Here is a 16,551-nt window from a genome sequence, read left to right on the forward strand (position 1 = left end):
TCCCTTAAAGTTCCTGGTTTGACCACTGTTTCATTCCTACAACTCAGATCGAGGCTCACGATGTCGGTAAGATCTACAAGATACGTATCTACCATGACGGAAAAGGTATCGGAGACGGCTGGTTCCTGGAGACGGTGACCATCAAGCGGCTGACGATGGCGATGGTGCAGATCGAGGTGAAGAAGGAGGAGACCAAGAAAGACAAGAAGAAGGACAAGAAGAAGAAGAAGAAAGAAGAAGAGGAGGAGGTGGAGATAGTTGAGGAGCTGCAGGAAGTGGTGGAGACATTTGCTTTCCCCTGTAACCGCTGGCTGGCCCGGGACGAGGAGGACGGAGAGATTGTGGTGGAGCTGCTGACGGAGGACAATGAAGACCTGGAGGGTAAATAGAGCATGAATCTAATGTGTTGTTGACCTGCTGTTATTTGCTTCCAAAGGCTGAATGGTTTGTTTTTAATTGTGACATTTTGAATTAATGTCACTCATGATGTGCATGCTCTCTCTCTCTCTCTCTCTCTCTCCCTGCCTCTGTCTCTCTGTCCCACAGTGAACTCATATGAGGTTCATGTGTTTACGGGGACGATGTGGGGGGCGGGGACTGACGCCAACGTCTATGTCAACATCTACGGAGAGATTGGTGACACGGGGGAGCGACGGCTCAGGAAGTCAAACAACCTGAACAAGTTTGAGAAAGGCCAGGTTAAGCCTTGATTCTGTCTGTTCCAGATGTGCTCACTGACACAGATGTTTCTGTTTTAAAAGAATGGTCTGACATTTTGGGAAACAAGCTTATTCACTTTCTTGCCGACAGTTTGATGAGAACTTTTATACCACTCACTAGTCTGTCTGTTAAATATGAGACTCGAGCCAGGAGATGCTTGGCTGGATCAGGGGGAAAAGTCTTGCCTGGCTCTGATTAGAGGCTGAAAAAAAACTTAATTAACTTTTAAATATAACAAATACAAACACATCCTTTGGCATCAACAATAAAGGCAACAAAGACCAAAAAATAAAATGTAGAAAACAGAAAAATCAAACCCCAAACCAATGACAGGCGCTGCAGTATTAAAAAAAACATAACATTGAAAGAATATATAAGCTACAGACATAAACTGTACAAGAATATGACAGTAAATATATATCATCATGAATGTGGCTCCAAGCTAAAGATCTACAGTGAAGATTCAGGCTAAAAACATGGTGTAAATGATATTTCTTTAGTCAACTTGGCATATCAGGGCTTTAGGAGACTTGGATTACACCAGACAAGCAGTATGGAGGCATTTTAGGTTTTGATTCTGTTGTTATTTACATTTGAAAATTGGTTCCAATTCATTCATTTTCACTTTTGGGTGAACTGACCCTTTAATGGGTGACATGTGGGTGACATACTTGACTGATGGAAGACTTATACAGCATGTTTATATACAATTATAGATTAGAACGTAATCTATGAACTATTTCAGATTTTAAAATTGAAAATGCCCTTTGTAAAAAAAAATGATATGAAATATTATATGAAAAAATGAAATAAATTATTTTTCTGAACTGAAAATGTTGGTGAAAAGAGCTATGATTGTTGCTTGGTGAACCCTGAGCTTAATAGAGACCCTGTAACATGCTAGAGATTATTAATGTCATTTATTTATTTATTTATTGGGCTCAAAATCTCTAGCATTGCCACTGATTGTGCTCCCTGGATATTATGTAATCTACAGTTTAATTAAACTACAGGACATATTACAGTATCTTTATTTCAACACTCTAAAAACCTTCACAAGAAGTGTGCTGTTGCCTCCAGTTCGCTTCCTCCTTCCTCTGTTCAAAATATATTTGTAGATGTATTTGTTTGACCTGCTGTATGTGGTCCTGATTGTTATCGATACCGTTTCCTGGGTAAGTCAAACCATGTCAAACAAATGTTGGATCTAAACAGACCTGCGGTTTAAATAAAGATGAAATAAATAAGTAACGAGGCTCTCATGGACCGCTAACCTCAGACCTGTGACATTTCTTGACCTTTTGTAACCAGGAGGACGTTTTCAACATCACGGCGGTCGACCTGGGAGTCCTGAAGAAACTGAGGATCCGACACGACAACAGCCAGGCCAGCGCCGGCTGGTTTCTGGACCGAGTGGAAATTGTAGACAACAAAGACGACACCACGTAAGTCATGATGATGAGGATGATGATGATCTATCGACTGGTGTGTAACTGCATCTTCACACAAATCCCTTGAATAATTAAATAGATTAATTTCAAAAATGGTTAATAAATCATTTACTTCATAGACGAGAAATTATTTAAACCGTGCTGAGTCACTTAAGGCATCAAATCAGTGCCACAGGTTTCACAAAACAGCATCGTCCTGCAGAGCAGACACATAAAATGTCTGCAGAGCTCCACTGTGTGGTGTGAAACGGTACTGTGAAATATTCTGCTGAGGTGACAGCATGTGTGTGTGGAGACTGTGGATCAGTCTAAATACAGATGGACATGATACGTTTGCTCACAGAAATAGTATAACAGTCACAGGGGATACATTTAATACATTTAATACATTTAATACATTTGCCTCATTGTACTTGATTTTTTTTTTTTTACTGAGTTAATCGTGTTGTGACTCACAGGGGGGTCACAGGAGATTTTATTTGGGTCCCCAAATAAGTAAAATAGAAATTTAAGACACACCTTTAATAAAGCATTTAAATGTGTGTATTTTTTTTACTCATGAGAGGAAAAAATAAGCTGTTAATTCTGTCTAAATGTACTTATTCTTCTTATCTTATCTAGTTTCCTGATAAGAGGAAATAAAAATAACGAGATGAACTGTCAACTAGAAATGTATTAGAGCTGCACAATTAACTGATTGAGTATTAATTGATTATTAAATTAATTGCCAACCTTTTAGATAATCGATCACTCACTTTGAGTCACTTTCTAACAAAAAAAAAAAATCCAAATCCTCTGATTTCAGCTTCCTGAATTTGAATTTTTTTTTGGTTTATGACAGTAAACTGAATATCTTTGGGCTGTGAGTAATACAAGACATTCAAGGACATTTTCACTGTTTTTAAACAAACAACTACTAATCAATTAATCGAGAAACTATGAAAATAATCGTCAGTTTTGCTGCCCTAGAATGTATTTCTCTTCTATGAAGTTTTAACATTTGTGTTTTCAATAAAAAGCATCAAGATAACATAGGGTGATGAAAATGTCAGTAAAAATGGTCAGGATTTACCAGATTACCAGAATTTATTGATGAGGCTGGCTGTGACTTCAATTATGATGGTTTGTCATTTCAAAAAATTGGGAAAAAAGTTTGTGAAACACGATATATTATTGTGTTTTAGGTACTTTTTCCCTTGTAAACGCTGGCTGGCTATTGATGAGGACGACGGACAGCTTGCCAGGGAGCTGGTTCCCGTGGACGAGGCCTTCATGAGGAAGGGGGATGATGATGAGGAAGACTCTGAAGCCACACTCGGTCTGGAACAGAAAGGTGAGAGAGCGACAACATGGCTGCCCCGAGAAAGAGGGACAAACTTATTAAATGTTAAATTATTATTCTTATTATTATTTGTGACCTTTATTTGGAATCACATTAACAGTCACAACATTTTGCAGTATCACAATGTTAAATTTATTCTGGTTTGTTTTTATTGCAGCCATGTCAACAACATACACAATAAGGATAAAAACCGGCGACAAAAAATACGCAGGAACTGATGCTAATGCCTTCATGATCCTGTACGGCTCAAAGGACGACACAGGTAAGACTTCAGACTGTCACAGCCACATTTATAACTGTGTGCATGTGTGTTTAAGTAATTAAATTACTCTGGTGTGCATATCCACAGGGATAATTAACCTGAAGGCCTCAAAGACTCATAAGAATAAGTTTGAGCAGGGTATGATCGATGAGTTCATCGTGGAAGCTGTGGACATTGGACCACTGAAGAAGCTGCGTATTGGACACGACAACTGTGGTACAGTAGGACAGACTCCCTGCCTGTGCAGTAAATAACGCAAAAAATACTGAGAATATGTCTTCATGTGTGATCATGATGTCTCGTGTTGTTGATGATGATGAAGGAGGAGGATCTGCAGGATGGTTCCTCGACTGGGTGGAGATTGACGCCCCGTCTCTCGGACAGAAACTGCGCTTCCCCTGCGGTCGCTGGTTGGATAAAGGGGAGGATGACGGGGCCATCGTCCGGGACCTTTTCCCTAACTCTCTGCAGACAGAGCTTTACACACCATGTAAATCCCACTGAGGACCGCATGACAACAGCACACTCACACAAATGAAGATATCTACTTATTTTATTTAACTTTTATTTAATCCTTATTCTCATTGAGATTGAGAATCCCTTTTAGAATAAAGTGGCTCTGGTTGGCCAAGACGGAAGAACAAACAACAGAAAATAAAAGAAACAAGCAAAATAAACAGCAAATTACATAAAACAGTGAATTGTCAGCTTTCAGTATCAAGACATGTCCACGTGGTGTTAAAATAATCCTTAATCGTGTTTTTATGACCTTAAGTGCTTTTAAAATAATCTAGTTTAAGGTGACTCTCACACCAAGATGAGGATGCAAAAACTTTAAATGCACTTTAACCAAGGACAGTTGAGGTTTGAGGAACGGCGTGTATAATACTGACACTTTTAGGAGTCCACAACAACATAAATAGGGAGAAAACAAGGAAGACGAAGATGCTTTCTCATATAAACTGCAGTGATGTGTGCAGAAATCCAAATCTTAGCACAGCATGGTGCACAGAATCTAACACTTTCAAAGAAGATGAATTTGCATGCATGTATAAAATGTCACCATAATCAATTACTGATAAAAGATGTTGCTTGAATTGTGTGGGGTTTTTTTTGTTGCTCCAGCAGTCTTCTACAACTCTGAGAAGCACATCTTTTTGATTTTGTCTTTGTTTAGTACAAGTCTTAGTTCATAAAAAAAATCCTCGAAACAACAGCAGAATCAGATTGCATTTTTTTATTTGATGTCTATAATATATTTTTTCTTTTTTTTTGTAGTTGTTCCCTATGAGATTAAAATCTTCACAAGTGATTTGTTTGGAGCCGGCACAGACGCAGATGTCTTCATTGTCCTGTACGGACGAGATGCAGTTTGTACCCAGCAGAAGTCTCTGTGTGTCAACAAGAGGGAGAGGAGGATGTACTTTGAGAGAGGAGCTGAGGACATGTTTATTGTTGAAGTACGAAATAGAAACATAAATGGAATAGGTGCATTGATCAGGTTCTGGAGACCAGAGGCTGTTTCTGACTACATTGTTGATTCAGTGATGTTTTCTCTGCTTTCTGTGCAGCTGGAAGACGTGGGGGATGTAATCGAGAAGATCCGTATCGGCCATGACAACCGCGGGGTCAACCCAGGCTGGCATCTGGACAGAGTGGAGATCAGACGTCTGCTCAGGAAGGGAAAGGTACTGCCTACAGAGGTGGACGAAGTATTCAGATCCTTTACTTAAGTAAGAATACGGCAAAATAAAAATACTCCATTACAAGTAGCTGCATTTAAAATGTCACTTGAGTTAATGTACATATTATTAGCAAAATGTACTTAAAGTGTCAAAAGTAAAAGGACTCACAATTGAGAAAAATGGTCCTTGACCTTATTGAAAACATATACACATTAAATTCTTTATAAATAGAATATTATTTAGAATAGAATAGAATAGATTAGCTATTTAGACAGACTCTTCTTCTTATTATTCTTCCTCTTATTATTATCATTATTATTATTATTATTATTATTTTTATTATTTTTTTATTATTATTGTTGTTGTTGTTGTTGTTGTTGTTGTTGTTATTGTTGTTATCATTGCCATTTTAATTATTCAATTCATCTGCATCTTTTCTCAGTTTATCAAAATCCTACTTCAGCAAACTCCTCCCAGACCACTGGGTCCTGAAAATGAGTCAGCATCATCAAAAGTTATGCTGGTCTAAAGTTACCAAAAAAATTTGATTAGTCAGTCTGTTTGGATTTCACGAAACTCATTGAGCTCAAGGAAAAGTTGTTTGGTCAAACTTTAGCAGTTGTCTTACATAAAGCCTGGCATAGAGCCAAAATTATTAATTTTAATCTTCCAAGTCATCAGTGTCTGGTGTTCTGTTCTAAAAATGTCCCTCGCAAAGTTAAAACCTGCTTGCAGGCCTTTGTTTTATTTTGAAAAAAGTCTTAATTTATACAGAATTCATTGTGGCGTAGTCTTACTTAAGATAGTCAAGAACTAAACTGCTTTGTGCCACGGATTAATTCAGATGTCTATCTGAAGTCTGACTATCTGTTATATCTAAACCACAGTCAAAGTCCATCTTTGTGAAACTCATATCAAAAACGTCACAGACTAACAACCGTTTGTTGGTAAATATCTGATATCTGTGATATTAGAGGACTTGTAGCACATTTGTCTTTGCCAACATGACATAGAAACATTATTTTTGGTCAGTAGGTGGAGATGTTCTCTTCACAGATAGATGAATGTAATCCAGGACCGTCACAGACTGAGCTGAGGCTCAGACGAAGACAAGACAACCTGTTCACTGTGTCCTCCACTCACGCACAAACACTCAGACTAAATCATAGGTGTGTTTCAGTCCTGTATCCGTCCTCCTTCTGTCTCTCTTCAGGGTTCAGAGACTGTCATCTTCCCGTGTGAGCGCTGGCTCGCCAAATCAGAGGACGACGGAGAGACGGTGAGAGAGCTGGTGCCCTCTGACATCATCACTGAGAAACTTTCACGAGACGGAAACCTGAAAGTCACTGAAGTCGAGGTGGAAGACGCCCTGGAGAGTACGTTAACAAACCAAACACTCAGCTGCATTTATATCCAAGATTTGTCTCTCTCTGTTGTTTCCTGTTTTCTCACCACCTCTCTGAGCGTTAGTTTGGACACTAGAGACAATTTGTCCCCGAATGAGTCTCTGTTATAACAGTGGGATCAAACTGTGATGGAAAATTGCTTTTTTTTTTCACTCCATGTTCTGCCAATTGCCTCAAACCAATCCTCTGTGTGTGTTCGGGTGCCTGTCTGTGATCATCGTCCTGCTGCAGCTCACACATACAAAGTGTCAGTGATGACAGGTGACGTGTACGGAGCCGGCACCGATGCCAACGTCTTCCTCACGATTTACGGGGACTTGGGGGACACTGGGGAGAGGAAGCTCAGCAAGTCAGAGACAAACAGCAACAAGTTTGAACGGGGAGCTGTAAGAAGGCACACATTTTATGACCATTTTGTTCTTTTTACTCTAGAAAACTGAATTTTACCAAACACATCTGTATAATATGTAATCATACTTGTGTTGTTATTTCACCAGTGCTCATGTTTTATCTCCACAGGTGGATAAGTTCACTATAGAGGCTGTTGACCTTGGACAGGTTTTCAGGATAAAGATCCGCCATGATAACAGTATGATCAGTCCCGACTGGTACCTGGACCAGGTGGAGGTGGTTGACGAGGACACGGAGGAGGTCTTTCTCTTCTTATGTGAACGCTGGCTGTCCAGGAAGAGGGAGGACCGACGCATTGAGAGAGTCTTTTATGTCAAGGTAGCGTGAAAAAACACAGCGAGGGCGAGGCCACGTGAAAAGTCAGAGGACCACCAAAGTCCTTAGGATATTTGTGCCAAATTCAATGGCAACCCTCAGCAAATTAAATTGCAACTATCCGCTTGGTCACATCACTTGGGGGTGGGGTTAAAAAGTCACCACCTGGATTTAACAAAGCAAAGAGTTAAGAACTTTCCACTGAATAATTACTGCAGTGATTAATATGTTTCAGCTGGCAGCAAGTAATTTAACTCTAACTGATGCAGTGAGGAGCTTCTCATTTCTTAAACAGTCATGTCTGAAGACATATCCTGTGGTCATGGAAAAGATGTGACTCTGTTTCAGAAGAGTCAAATTATTGGCCCGCATCAAGCAAAGACAACAACTAAGGAGACTGATGAAACTACTAAAACTGGGTGAAAAACTGTTATGTATTATTAAAACCTGGAAGGAAGTGGCGGCGAATCATCATCTTCGAGGAAGAAATATGGTCAGAAAAAAATCTTGAACAATTGTGATCAGAGATCACTTACATTTGGTGAAATCAAATCACAAAATATCAACAGTAGAACTCACGGCTATGTTTAATGGTGAAAGTAAGAGCATTTCCACACACACAATGTGCAGAGAAGTCAAGGGATTGGGACTAAATAGCTGTGTATCTTTAAGAAAACCACTTATCAGCGAGGCTAATCAGAAAAAAGGTTTCAGTTCACTCTGGAGCAATGGAAAAGGAGCAGATGGTACCCTGATGGTACGGACATATTCCAAGATGAAAATTCCTGGATTCATCGGGCTCAAATGGTGAAAGAGTGGTTCAGGGAGCATGACACATCATTTTCTATAGCTTTTAAAATGTATCTGTGTTGGTGTGTTCGTGTTGTGTTGTTTCAGGGTTATGAGGGGGTTCGAGAGAGTCTGAACAGTAAGAAGAACTCAGCCCTGACAGTGAAGAGTGTTGACAGTAACATGAACAAAAAGAACAAGAAGAAGGAAGAAGAAATCGAGCTCCCGAGTAAGAAAATGAAGAATCTGATTAATCTTCTGTTCTGTGAATGTTTTGTTATTCATATTGCCGTGCCCTTCCTGTGCAGTCATACCATACCACATGACCATCTGCACTGGATCAGAGCGCGATGCGAGCACCACCAGCAGGGCTTTTGTGATCATTGTCGGGGCCAATCACACCCAGACAGAAAGGTTGTGGCTGGACCTGCCGGATGGGAAGCGGGGCTTTGAGGCCGGCTCTCTGGAGAGCTTCGAGTCCCACGGTTCAGACGTGGGGGAGATCAAAAAGGTCGAGGTGAGGGTTGGGGGCGGGGGGCTCAGGCTTTTAGAGTTTCAGTCCATCCACACACACACATGAACGTGCAGAAAAATACACCCACGTCGCTTGCAATGATTGTTTCTCTCCCTCCCCGCAGCTCGGCCATGATGGGGCCACTCCTGAGAGCTGCTGGCTGGTTGATGAGCTGTCTGTTACTGTGCCAACCAAAGGGGTCAAATATGTCTTTGCTTGCAAGTGCTGGCTGGCCAAAGATCGAGGAGATGGTTTGACTTCCAGAGTCTTCAACGTGCTGGATGCAGAGGCTATTTCCATCTCACAGAAGGTATGTATATGTGAGCAAACTGGCACAAGGCACATGTGGCATATGGCAGAGAACATATATAACAGTGACAGTAACAGACTGGCTAGAGTGAGTCAGTGTATGCTGTCATAAATGAAACAAATGGAACAATTTACATGAAGGAAAGAAGGATAAAATGTATATCCAGTGATACCCAAACTCCTCTGAGTCATTATAAAACATTAACAAATATTAGTTTCAAATTAATACCTTCAAATCTTCTATTTCTCCTGATTTAATGGGATTTAAACACATTTTTGAGTACATTAAAGCACCTCTACATTACATAAGCTAAATTTTGCTTTCTCCAAACCAAACCAAACTTAATTGACAAAAAAAAACAGTCCTTCAAAAAACTGGGTGAAAGTTATGATTAATGTCTACCTCAAGATATTTTATTATCAAAGGGCGTCCCTTATCTATTTCTGTCAGTAATAGAAATACAAACATTTAGACAAAAAGACATCAAGGCTACTTTACAGTCTCACTGATTTACAACTTTGGATAGTTTTGAATGGTCCCTCCTCATGCCCTGCTCCTGTTTAACTGTAACTGTATGTTAACTGCTCTTTAGCTGCAAGATAAATTTCACATCCCTGCCTAGTGATGTTTTAGAGATTTACACAAAGTGTATAAAATATAATGAGTAACATGTCTAATATTTCTATGTCAGGTTATTTACGAGGTGACCATAGTAACAGGAGACGTGCAGAACGCCGGCACAGACACCTGCATCTACATGTCTGTGTTTGGAGCCAACGGCAGCACGGAGGAGATGCTGCTGCAGAAGAATGAGGACAGGTGGACATCAGAAACAATAGAAATTTAAAAAAGCAGAGGCTGTTCATTGTGCTGCACATTTTAAACTTTTTGTCGTTTGTTTGGTGGGTAACAGGTTCGAACGCGGTCAGGAGGACACCTTCAACATGGAGATCGATGACATCGCCCCACTGAAGAAAATGAGGCTTCGTATCGATGGCTCAGGCAGTCGACCTGACTGGTTCCTGGATCAGGTCAGCTCACTGTAAAGCAGCCTTTTCTAACTTCAGGCCCACTTCTGATCGTTCAAAAAAATTTCTGAGGACCACCTTCACAAATAAATGAGAAAAATAGCATCAGTGTCTGCCACTGTGGTTCAGATTTAGCGTGTTCAGGGTCGTGTTTCCTCACAACACTAGTTTGAGAGTCGACCTTTAGCATTTTGTACTAGTTTCATGGCCACTGTAGGCTGTCCTACTGTACATTCCTGGAAGAGGAGGGTGAGGGGAGGTGTTTGCAATCTGCAAGCTCAATGCTATGCCACTAAATCCTACACACACAGACAGATAGATGCATGCAAAGAAGTTGTTTGCATGCAAGAAAATGATTAAATATTACAACAAATGTGGCCTGGTAGCTGAGTTGGTAGAGCGTTTGCCCCATGCATTGAGGCTGAGTCCTCTGCAGCAGCTTGGGGTTCGACTCCTACCTGCAGACCTTTGCTGCATGTAATTACCTCACTCTTTCCCCTTGACATGTCTTCAGCTGTCCTATATAATTAAAGGCATAAAAGCCCCCCAAAAATCTGTAAAAATGTTCCAACAAAAGGAGCGCATTAAGCAGATTTAAGTCTCCAGAGTGAGCCGATCATGCACTACACACAAGTCCCTTCTTCTCTCCTTGTAAAGAGCTAATTGGTTATGAGGAAGAAAAACTGCAGATCTCATCCATAAAACATAAAACCAGGAGAATAAAAAGCAGAGCAGTAACTGCTCGCTTCTTCCAAAATCAATAGTACAAAGCAGCCACAGGTTTGTGTTTTTACCCCGGCACTGTAAGCTGTAGGTCACAGGATCATCAATCTATTATATCACACAGACACACACACACACACACACACACATCTATGCCTGCCTGCAGGAGAATGGTCAATGATTCACCCACCCACAAAGACACAGACACACACTCATACACAGCAGGGCCCAGAGTTCCTGGAGTGAGCATATTGACCCATTTTATTCACCATGCTGTTGTTGCTGGCATCATGGATGCACACACACACGCTCACATACCCACTGTGTCTCTGTATTCAGTAGAGGCAGACATTTTAGTTTAAGTTTAATATTAGTGCGAATTACTGTGTGTGTTATTGCAGTTATCACGCATTTTAATGCATAGTCCAGCCATTTAATCGACTGCATTAATATACACAGTGAACAATGGTTGAGTCCTTTTTCTCTTCGGCTGACCCTGTGAGGACAACATCACCGCTCACCTCCAAATTCGGTCTGATGTCTCAGGCCAAATGCTTTGATGAAATAGAACACATTTCCTATGCAAATGTCTTCTCTGGTAAAGGCACCATGCCTGCAGAGCAGCATAGCAGTCAGGAACAATACCAAGCCCTGTCCGTCCGTGCCTGGGACTCAGCGGCTGTGAACGTCTCCTTGACTTGACCCTGCACAGAGCCTTGTGTGTTCAGCATCACAAGCAGATGTGCTGCCTTTATGGATTGCTGGGTCTGTGTATTGAAATGGACACAACAGTGCACCGGGCGAGCTGCCAGCATAGTAATCTGCCCAAATAAATATGCAGAGCGCAGAGCTAATACGAGTGTGGCTGGCTGAGCCGACTCTTTGCCTAGTAATGAAATGTTTCCCAGGACTAGTGATCAGACAGCTTGGAAGAGACGGGGTTTGTGTACATAACAGTAACACATTAGTGCCTATAATGTGAGAATGAATGACACCGCATCTACTCATATACTCAACTTGTTTTTAGCCATGCTAGTCGTGTGGCTATAGGGATGATAAAGTCTGTCAGTTCCACCACATCAGTTCAGACTGAAATATCTCAACAACTATTTGATGGTTTGAAACTCTGAACATTCATGGTCCTCAGAGGTTAAATCTGTTGATCCACTGACTTTTCCTCTAGCATTGCCTTTGTGAGCTTGTTAGCATGGTGACATTAGCATTTAGCACAAAGGGGCGTTGTGCCTAAGTACGACCTCACATAGCTGCTAGTGCTACACTGAGGCTCCCTGCAAGAAGTGGCATCAATCGGCCACTAGGTGGTGCTTTCACAGGAAGTGTCACATATCTTGGCAACTATCACTCCTGTTAACACAAGGTTTGGTCCAGTAGTTACCTATCCCCCACTGAACATCTGTACTAACTTTCCTGGATATTAGCCATTAGTGGTGGGCAATACCACAAAATTTGGTTTTCGATCTACCAAGTAATTCAAGGCCAGAATCACCAATATCGATACAGATAGTGATACTTTTTATTATTAAAAGTGGTGCATGATGTATGTCTGAAGAGCATATGCACTACACAACTGAATGTTGTTTGTGCACACAGCTCTGCTCTTTGATGCAAAACAAATGGCACAACATAGAAAAGACAAACTGAAAACTGATCCTTTTTTTTTTGGTGTCTTCAAAAATGTGACTCAGTATTGGATGTAATAATATTTTGGGGTCAATCTGCCCACTGGCCAGCAGGCACTTTTAAAAAACCTCTTGGCGGGTCATATTTATTCCATAAAAGCTGACATGACTGCGATGCTAAGTCTAAGTTATAACTTTTAGTACTTTTTATTACCCTTCAGTGGATCATAAAAATCAATGTCATGATTCAGAATGACATTTAGAGTAATTGTGATATCATATTCGAAGAATTAACTCTGTGTATCCAGGTGATCATGCGCAACCTGACCACGGAGGAGGTGGCTGTGTTCACCTACGAGGAGTGGCTGTCCAGGATGCGTGGACCCAAGAGAACCATGATCTGCGAGATGGCTGCGGTGGTGGACGAGGAGGTGATGGTGGAGCTCACCACCTACACCATCCAAGTCAAGACCAGTGACAGTGCAGGTTAGAGCTTTTTCTGTTAAGTAAAGATTAGTACATGACAGTTATTGCAAACCTTTATATGAAACTAGGGATACAATTCAGTGTGAGCTTTCCTGATATTTTTGGAACTTTTGATACCATTCCCTGTCTCTACGTATTATTATTATTATTTTTTTTTTTTTTTTAACTGTTATACATACTTAATAACCTTCTTTTCGGACAAATTCTTCTCTCTGAAGCTTTGCCATTATTCTATCAGCTCTTTGGTTGTTTTAACTGTGTATTTTTCTAATGCAGAGTAAGGTCATTTAGCATTGTTTGTTTTGTTTTATTTAAATACTTTTTAGCTGCTTGAAGATGCTAAATCTCTGAGTAATTCACAAGCAAAAAGCAAAGATTAGAAAAAAAGTCAGAAGATATAAACAAATTTTGAGCAGAAAAAGGGGCCTCATTAAAACCAAATAATTTCAAGCATTTACGCCAGAAAAAGAAGGGGACCGAGGATTGATCTCTGGGGTCTCTTTTATGTTAACATTTGGATCAGACCTCTGAGGCACAGAATCTGAAGAGTTCAGACGTATTCAACAGATGAGGGCATTTCAAGTCCACTTGTAAGGCTTTTCCCTTGTTTCTTTTGGCCACACTGAGTCAAACCATGCCAGGGTGTTTTGCATTTCTGGCTCAGTTATTACGCGTCGAACTGTACCGAGTCACACCCGAGATGGACCATCTTCAGAGAAAGGCCAAACCATGACGACCCCTCTTTCTCTTTCTCAAAAAAGTACGCATTGCAAGACTTAACTTGTGTGTGTGCAGAAGAGAAGAAAGAAAGATGTTTTCAAAAGTCTCTGAGTGTTCAGCTATCGGTACTTTGTAACTTCTAACTGAATCTCTGTGGTTTGAAGTTTAGTTTCCCTCCAGTGTCACTGTTTGTACTTTCAGGTATCTGCTTTATTTTACTGTTTCATGTTCATTTTCAGCTAACATTTCCTGGTTTTGTTGCTTCATAATAAGAGCTTTTAAAAAAACAAATAGTCTCAAATAGCTCATCTAACAGATAAAAGACGGCATGTAGCTCTGTTGAAATGGAAATGCAAATCTCTGGCGTGCGTGGCTGATGTGCCAAGTCAAAATGAGTCAAGTCAAGCCTGCACATGTGTATGGGAAAGGGGTATTATTAGTCATACTGACATCATCCATCCATCCATCCTTTCATGTCTGGCACAGCATCAGGTCAGGTCCAGAGACACTTAGAGCGAACAGAGCAGCTCAGACATCCTTTTTTCATCAGTAGCATCCTGCAGCTCTTCCTGAGGGACCCTGCAGGGCTCAAAGGTCAGATGAGAGACTTCATCTGTCAAGTCGGGGTCCACCATGCCGTCACCTCACTGTTGATTGTTTTCTGCACTGTTTGAAAATGAGGCACCTGAGGGTAACTTGCGGGTGCCTCAAATGGCTGAGTTCAAAGTGGATGGGGATATTGTGGATCTCTCAGATCACTAAAATTCTCATCCTGTAACACCAAACCATCCCTATTTATGTGTGTAATCTCCAAAGCTTAAGGCAGAATCAGATGGATGTGTGTTACATAGATCCTCATCCTCATTTGACCTGCCCTTGTGAAGACTGAGGTTTGTGTTCTCCAGGGGGAACGCAGGTGGAATAATTCCCGTTTGACCAAAACGCTGTAATGAAAGAAATCCTCCTCAGAAACCCTCCATGCGAGTTTGCTCGCTCTTTTCTTCATGCAGTATTTTCTGCAGCTCAGTAGTGCTGCTGCTGATCAATACGATAGCGTGGCGAGAAGTCTGAGCCGACTTCAAAGGACTGTTCTCTGCCCTTGGCAGTTACTGGAAGCTAAGACGTAGCCCTGCACCACCACTGAGGCTCTGGGAGGAATAATGAGCCTGGCTGATAGACACACACATACAGGCACACACATGCAGACAACATTACATAGGCAATGCTGTGCATAAGGTAATGGCCTCCTTTGGGATCATTGTGTGGGTGATTTGCATGTATAGCATGAAGAGGCGCTGTATGTCAAGTATGTACATGCATATAGGGAGGTATATGAAAAGAAAATAATCATTTCAAGGTGACAGCAACATCAAATGGAATTCATGAGAAAACTGTCTAAATTTCGTTTTCAAAACTGCGGGGCTGTTAATTAAAATATCGGATTTCTAGCTTAGTGCACAGACGCATTTGCAAAACTAGGACACTGAAAACATGCTGCAGAGTCACAGAGTGAAATTTGTGCTCACCATCCCCTAATACACATTCACTTAGTGTCTAACACTCTGTAATGAAATAATAAAGCATTCATTCATTCATTCATTCATTCATTATCTTCCGCTTATCCGGGGCCGGGTCGCGGGGGCAGCAGTCTGAGCAGGGACACCCAGACTTCCCTCTCCCTGGACACTTCTTCCAGGTGTTCCGGAGGGACCCCAAGGCGTTCCCAGGCCAGCCGAGCGACGTAGTCACTCCAGCGTGTCCTGGGTCTTCCCCGGGGCCTCCTCCCAGTGGGGCATGCCCGGAACACCTCCCTAGGCAGGCGCCCAGGAGGCATCCGATATAGATGTCCAAGCCACCTCAGCTGACTCCTCTCGACGTGGAGGAGCAGCGGCTCTACTCCGAGCTCCTCCCGGGTGACAGAGCTCCTCACCCTATCTCTAAGGGAGCGCCCCGCCACCCTGCGGAGGAAACTCATTTCAGCCGCTTGTATCCGAGATCTTGTTCTTTCGGTCATGACCCAGAGTTCATGACCATAGGTGAGGGTAGGAACGTAGATTGACCGGAAAATCGAGAGCTTCGCCTTTCGGCTCAGCTCCTTCTTCCCCACGACAGACCGGCGCAACGACCGCATTACTGCTGCCGCCGCACCAATCCGTCTGTCGATCTCGCGTTCCATCCTCCCCTCACTCGTAAACAAAACCCCAAGATACTTAAACTCCTCCACTTGGGGCAGGGACTCTTCTCCGACCCGGAGGGAACAAGCCATCTTTTTCCGGTCGAGGACCATGGCCTCAGACTTGGAGGTGCTGATTCTCATCCCAGCTGCTTCACACTCGGCTGCAAACCGCCCCAGTACAAGCTGAAGGTCCTGGTTCGAAGGAGCCAACAGGACAACATCATCTGCAAAAAGCAGAGATGAGATCCTGTGGTCCCCGAATCGGACTCCCTCTGGCCCCTGGCTGCGCCTAGAAATTCTGTCCATAAAAATAATGAACAGAACCGGTGACAAAGGACAGCCCTACCTGAGTCCAACATGCACCGGGAACAGGTCTGACTTACTGCCGGCAATGCGAACCAAGCTCCTGCTCCGATCATACAGAGACCGTACGGCCCTTAGCAGAGGGCCCCGAACTCCATACTCCTGAAGCACCTCCCACAGAATGCCACGAGGGACACAGTCAAATGCCTTCTCCAAGTCCACAAAGCACATGTGGACTGGTTGGGCAAACTCCCATGAGCCCTCAAGCAC

At 42.1% G+C, this 16,551-nt stretch overlaps 1 protein-coding gene across 1 annotated transcript in view; it reads left to right on the plus strand.

Annotated features, from left to right (window-relative positions):
• The window catches only part of loxhd1a (lipoxygenase homology PLAT domains 1a), a 46,869-nt gene that overhangs the window by 21,993 nt on the left and 8,325 nt on the right, over window positions 1-16,551 (plus strand). Inside the window, exons 20-37 of the mRNA XM_084746509.1 lie at window positions 48-381; window positions 547-698; window positions 2,032-2,165; window positions 3,356-3,504; window positions 3,671-3,775; window positions 3,863-3,991; window positions 4,098-4,265; window positions 5,054-5,235; window positions 5,347-5,463; window positions 6,674-6,836; window positions 7,098-7,252; window positions 7,386-7,595; window positions 8,490-8,610; window positions 8,690-8,898; window positions 9,020-9,205; window positions 9,897-10,024; window positions 10,119-10,236; window positions 12,905-13,082. Of these exons, the coding sequence (XP_084602635.1) occupies window positions 48-381; window positions 547-698; window positions 2,032-2,165; window positions 3,356-3,504; window positions 3,671-3,775; window positions 3,863-3,991; window positions 4,098-4,265; window positions 5,054-5,235; window positions 5,347-5,463; window positions 6,674-6,836; window positions 7,098-7,252; window positions 7,386-7,595; window positions 8,490-8,610; window positions 8,690-8,898; window positions 9,020-9,205; window positions 9,897-10,024; window positions 10,119-10,236; window positions 12,905-13,082 (2,938 nt within the window). The remainder of the gene's footprint in view (window positions 1-47; window positions 382-546; window positions 699-2,031; window positions 2,166-3,355; window positions 3,505-3,670; window positions 3,776-3,862; window positions 3,992-4,097; window positions 4,266-5,053; window positions 5,236-5,346; window positions 5,464-6,673; window positions 6,837-7,097; window positions 7,253-7,385; window positions 7,596-8,489; window positions 8,611-8,689; window positions 8,899-9,019; window positions 9,206-9,896; window positions 10,025-10,118; window positions 10,237-12,904; window positions 13,083-16,551) is intronic.

Source organism: Lutjanus erythropterus, chromosome 20 (genome assembly GCF_056507025.1).
Source record: "Lutjanus erythropterus isolate fLutEry1 chromosome 20, fLutEry1.hap2, whole genome shotgun sequence".
Classification (NCBI taxonomy): Eukaryota; Metazoa; Chordata; class Actinopteri; order Lutjaniformes; family Lutjanidae; genus Lutjanus; species Lutjanus erythropterus.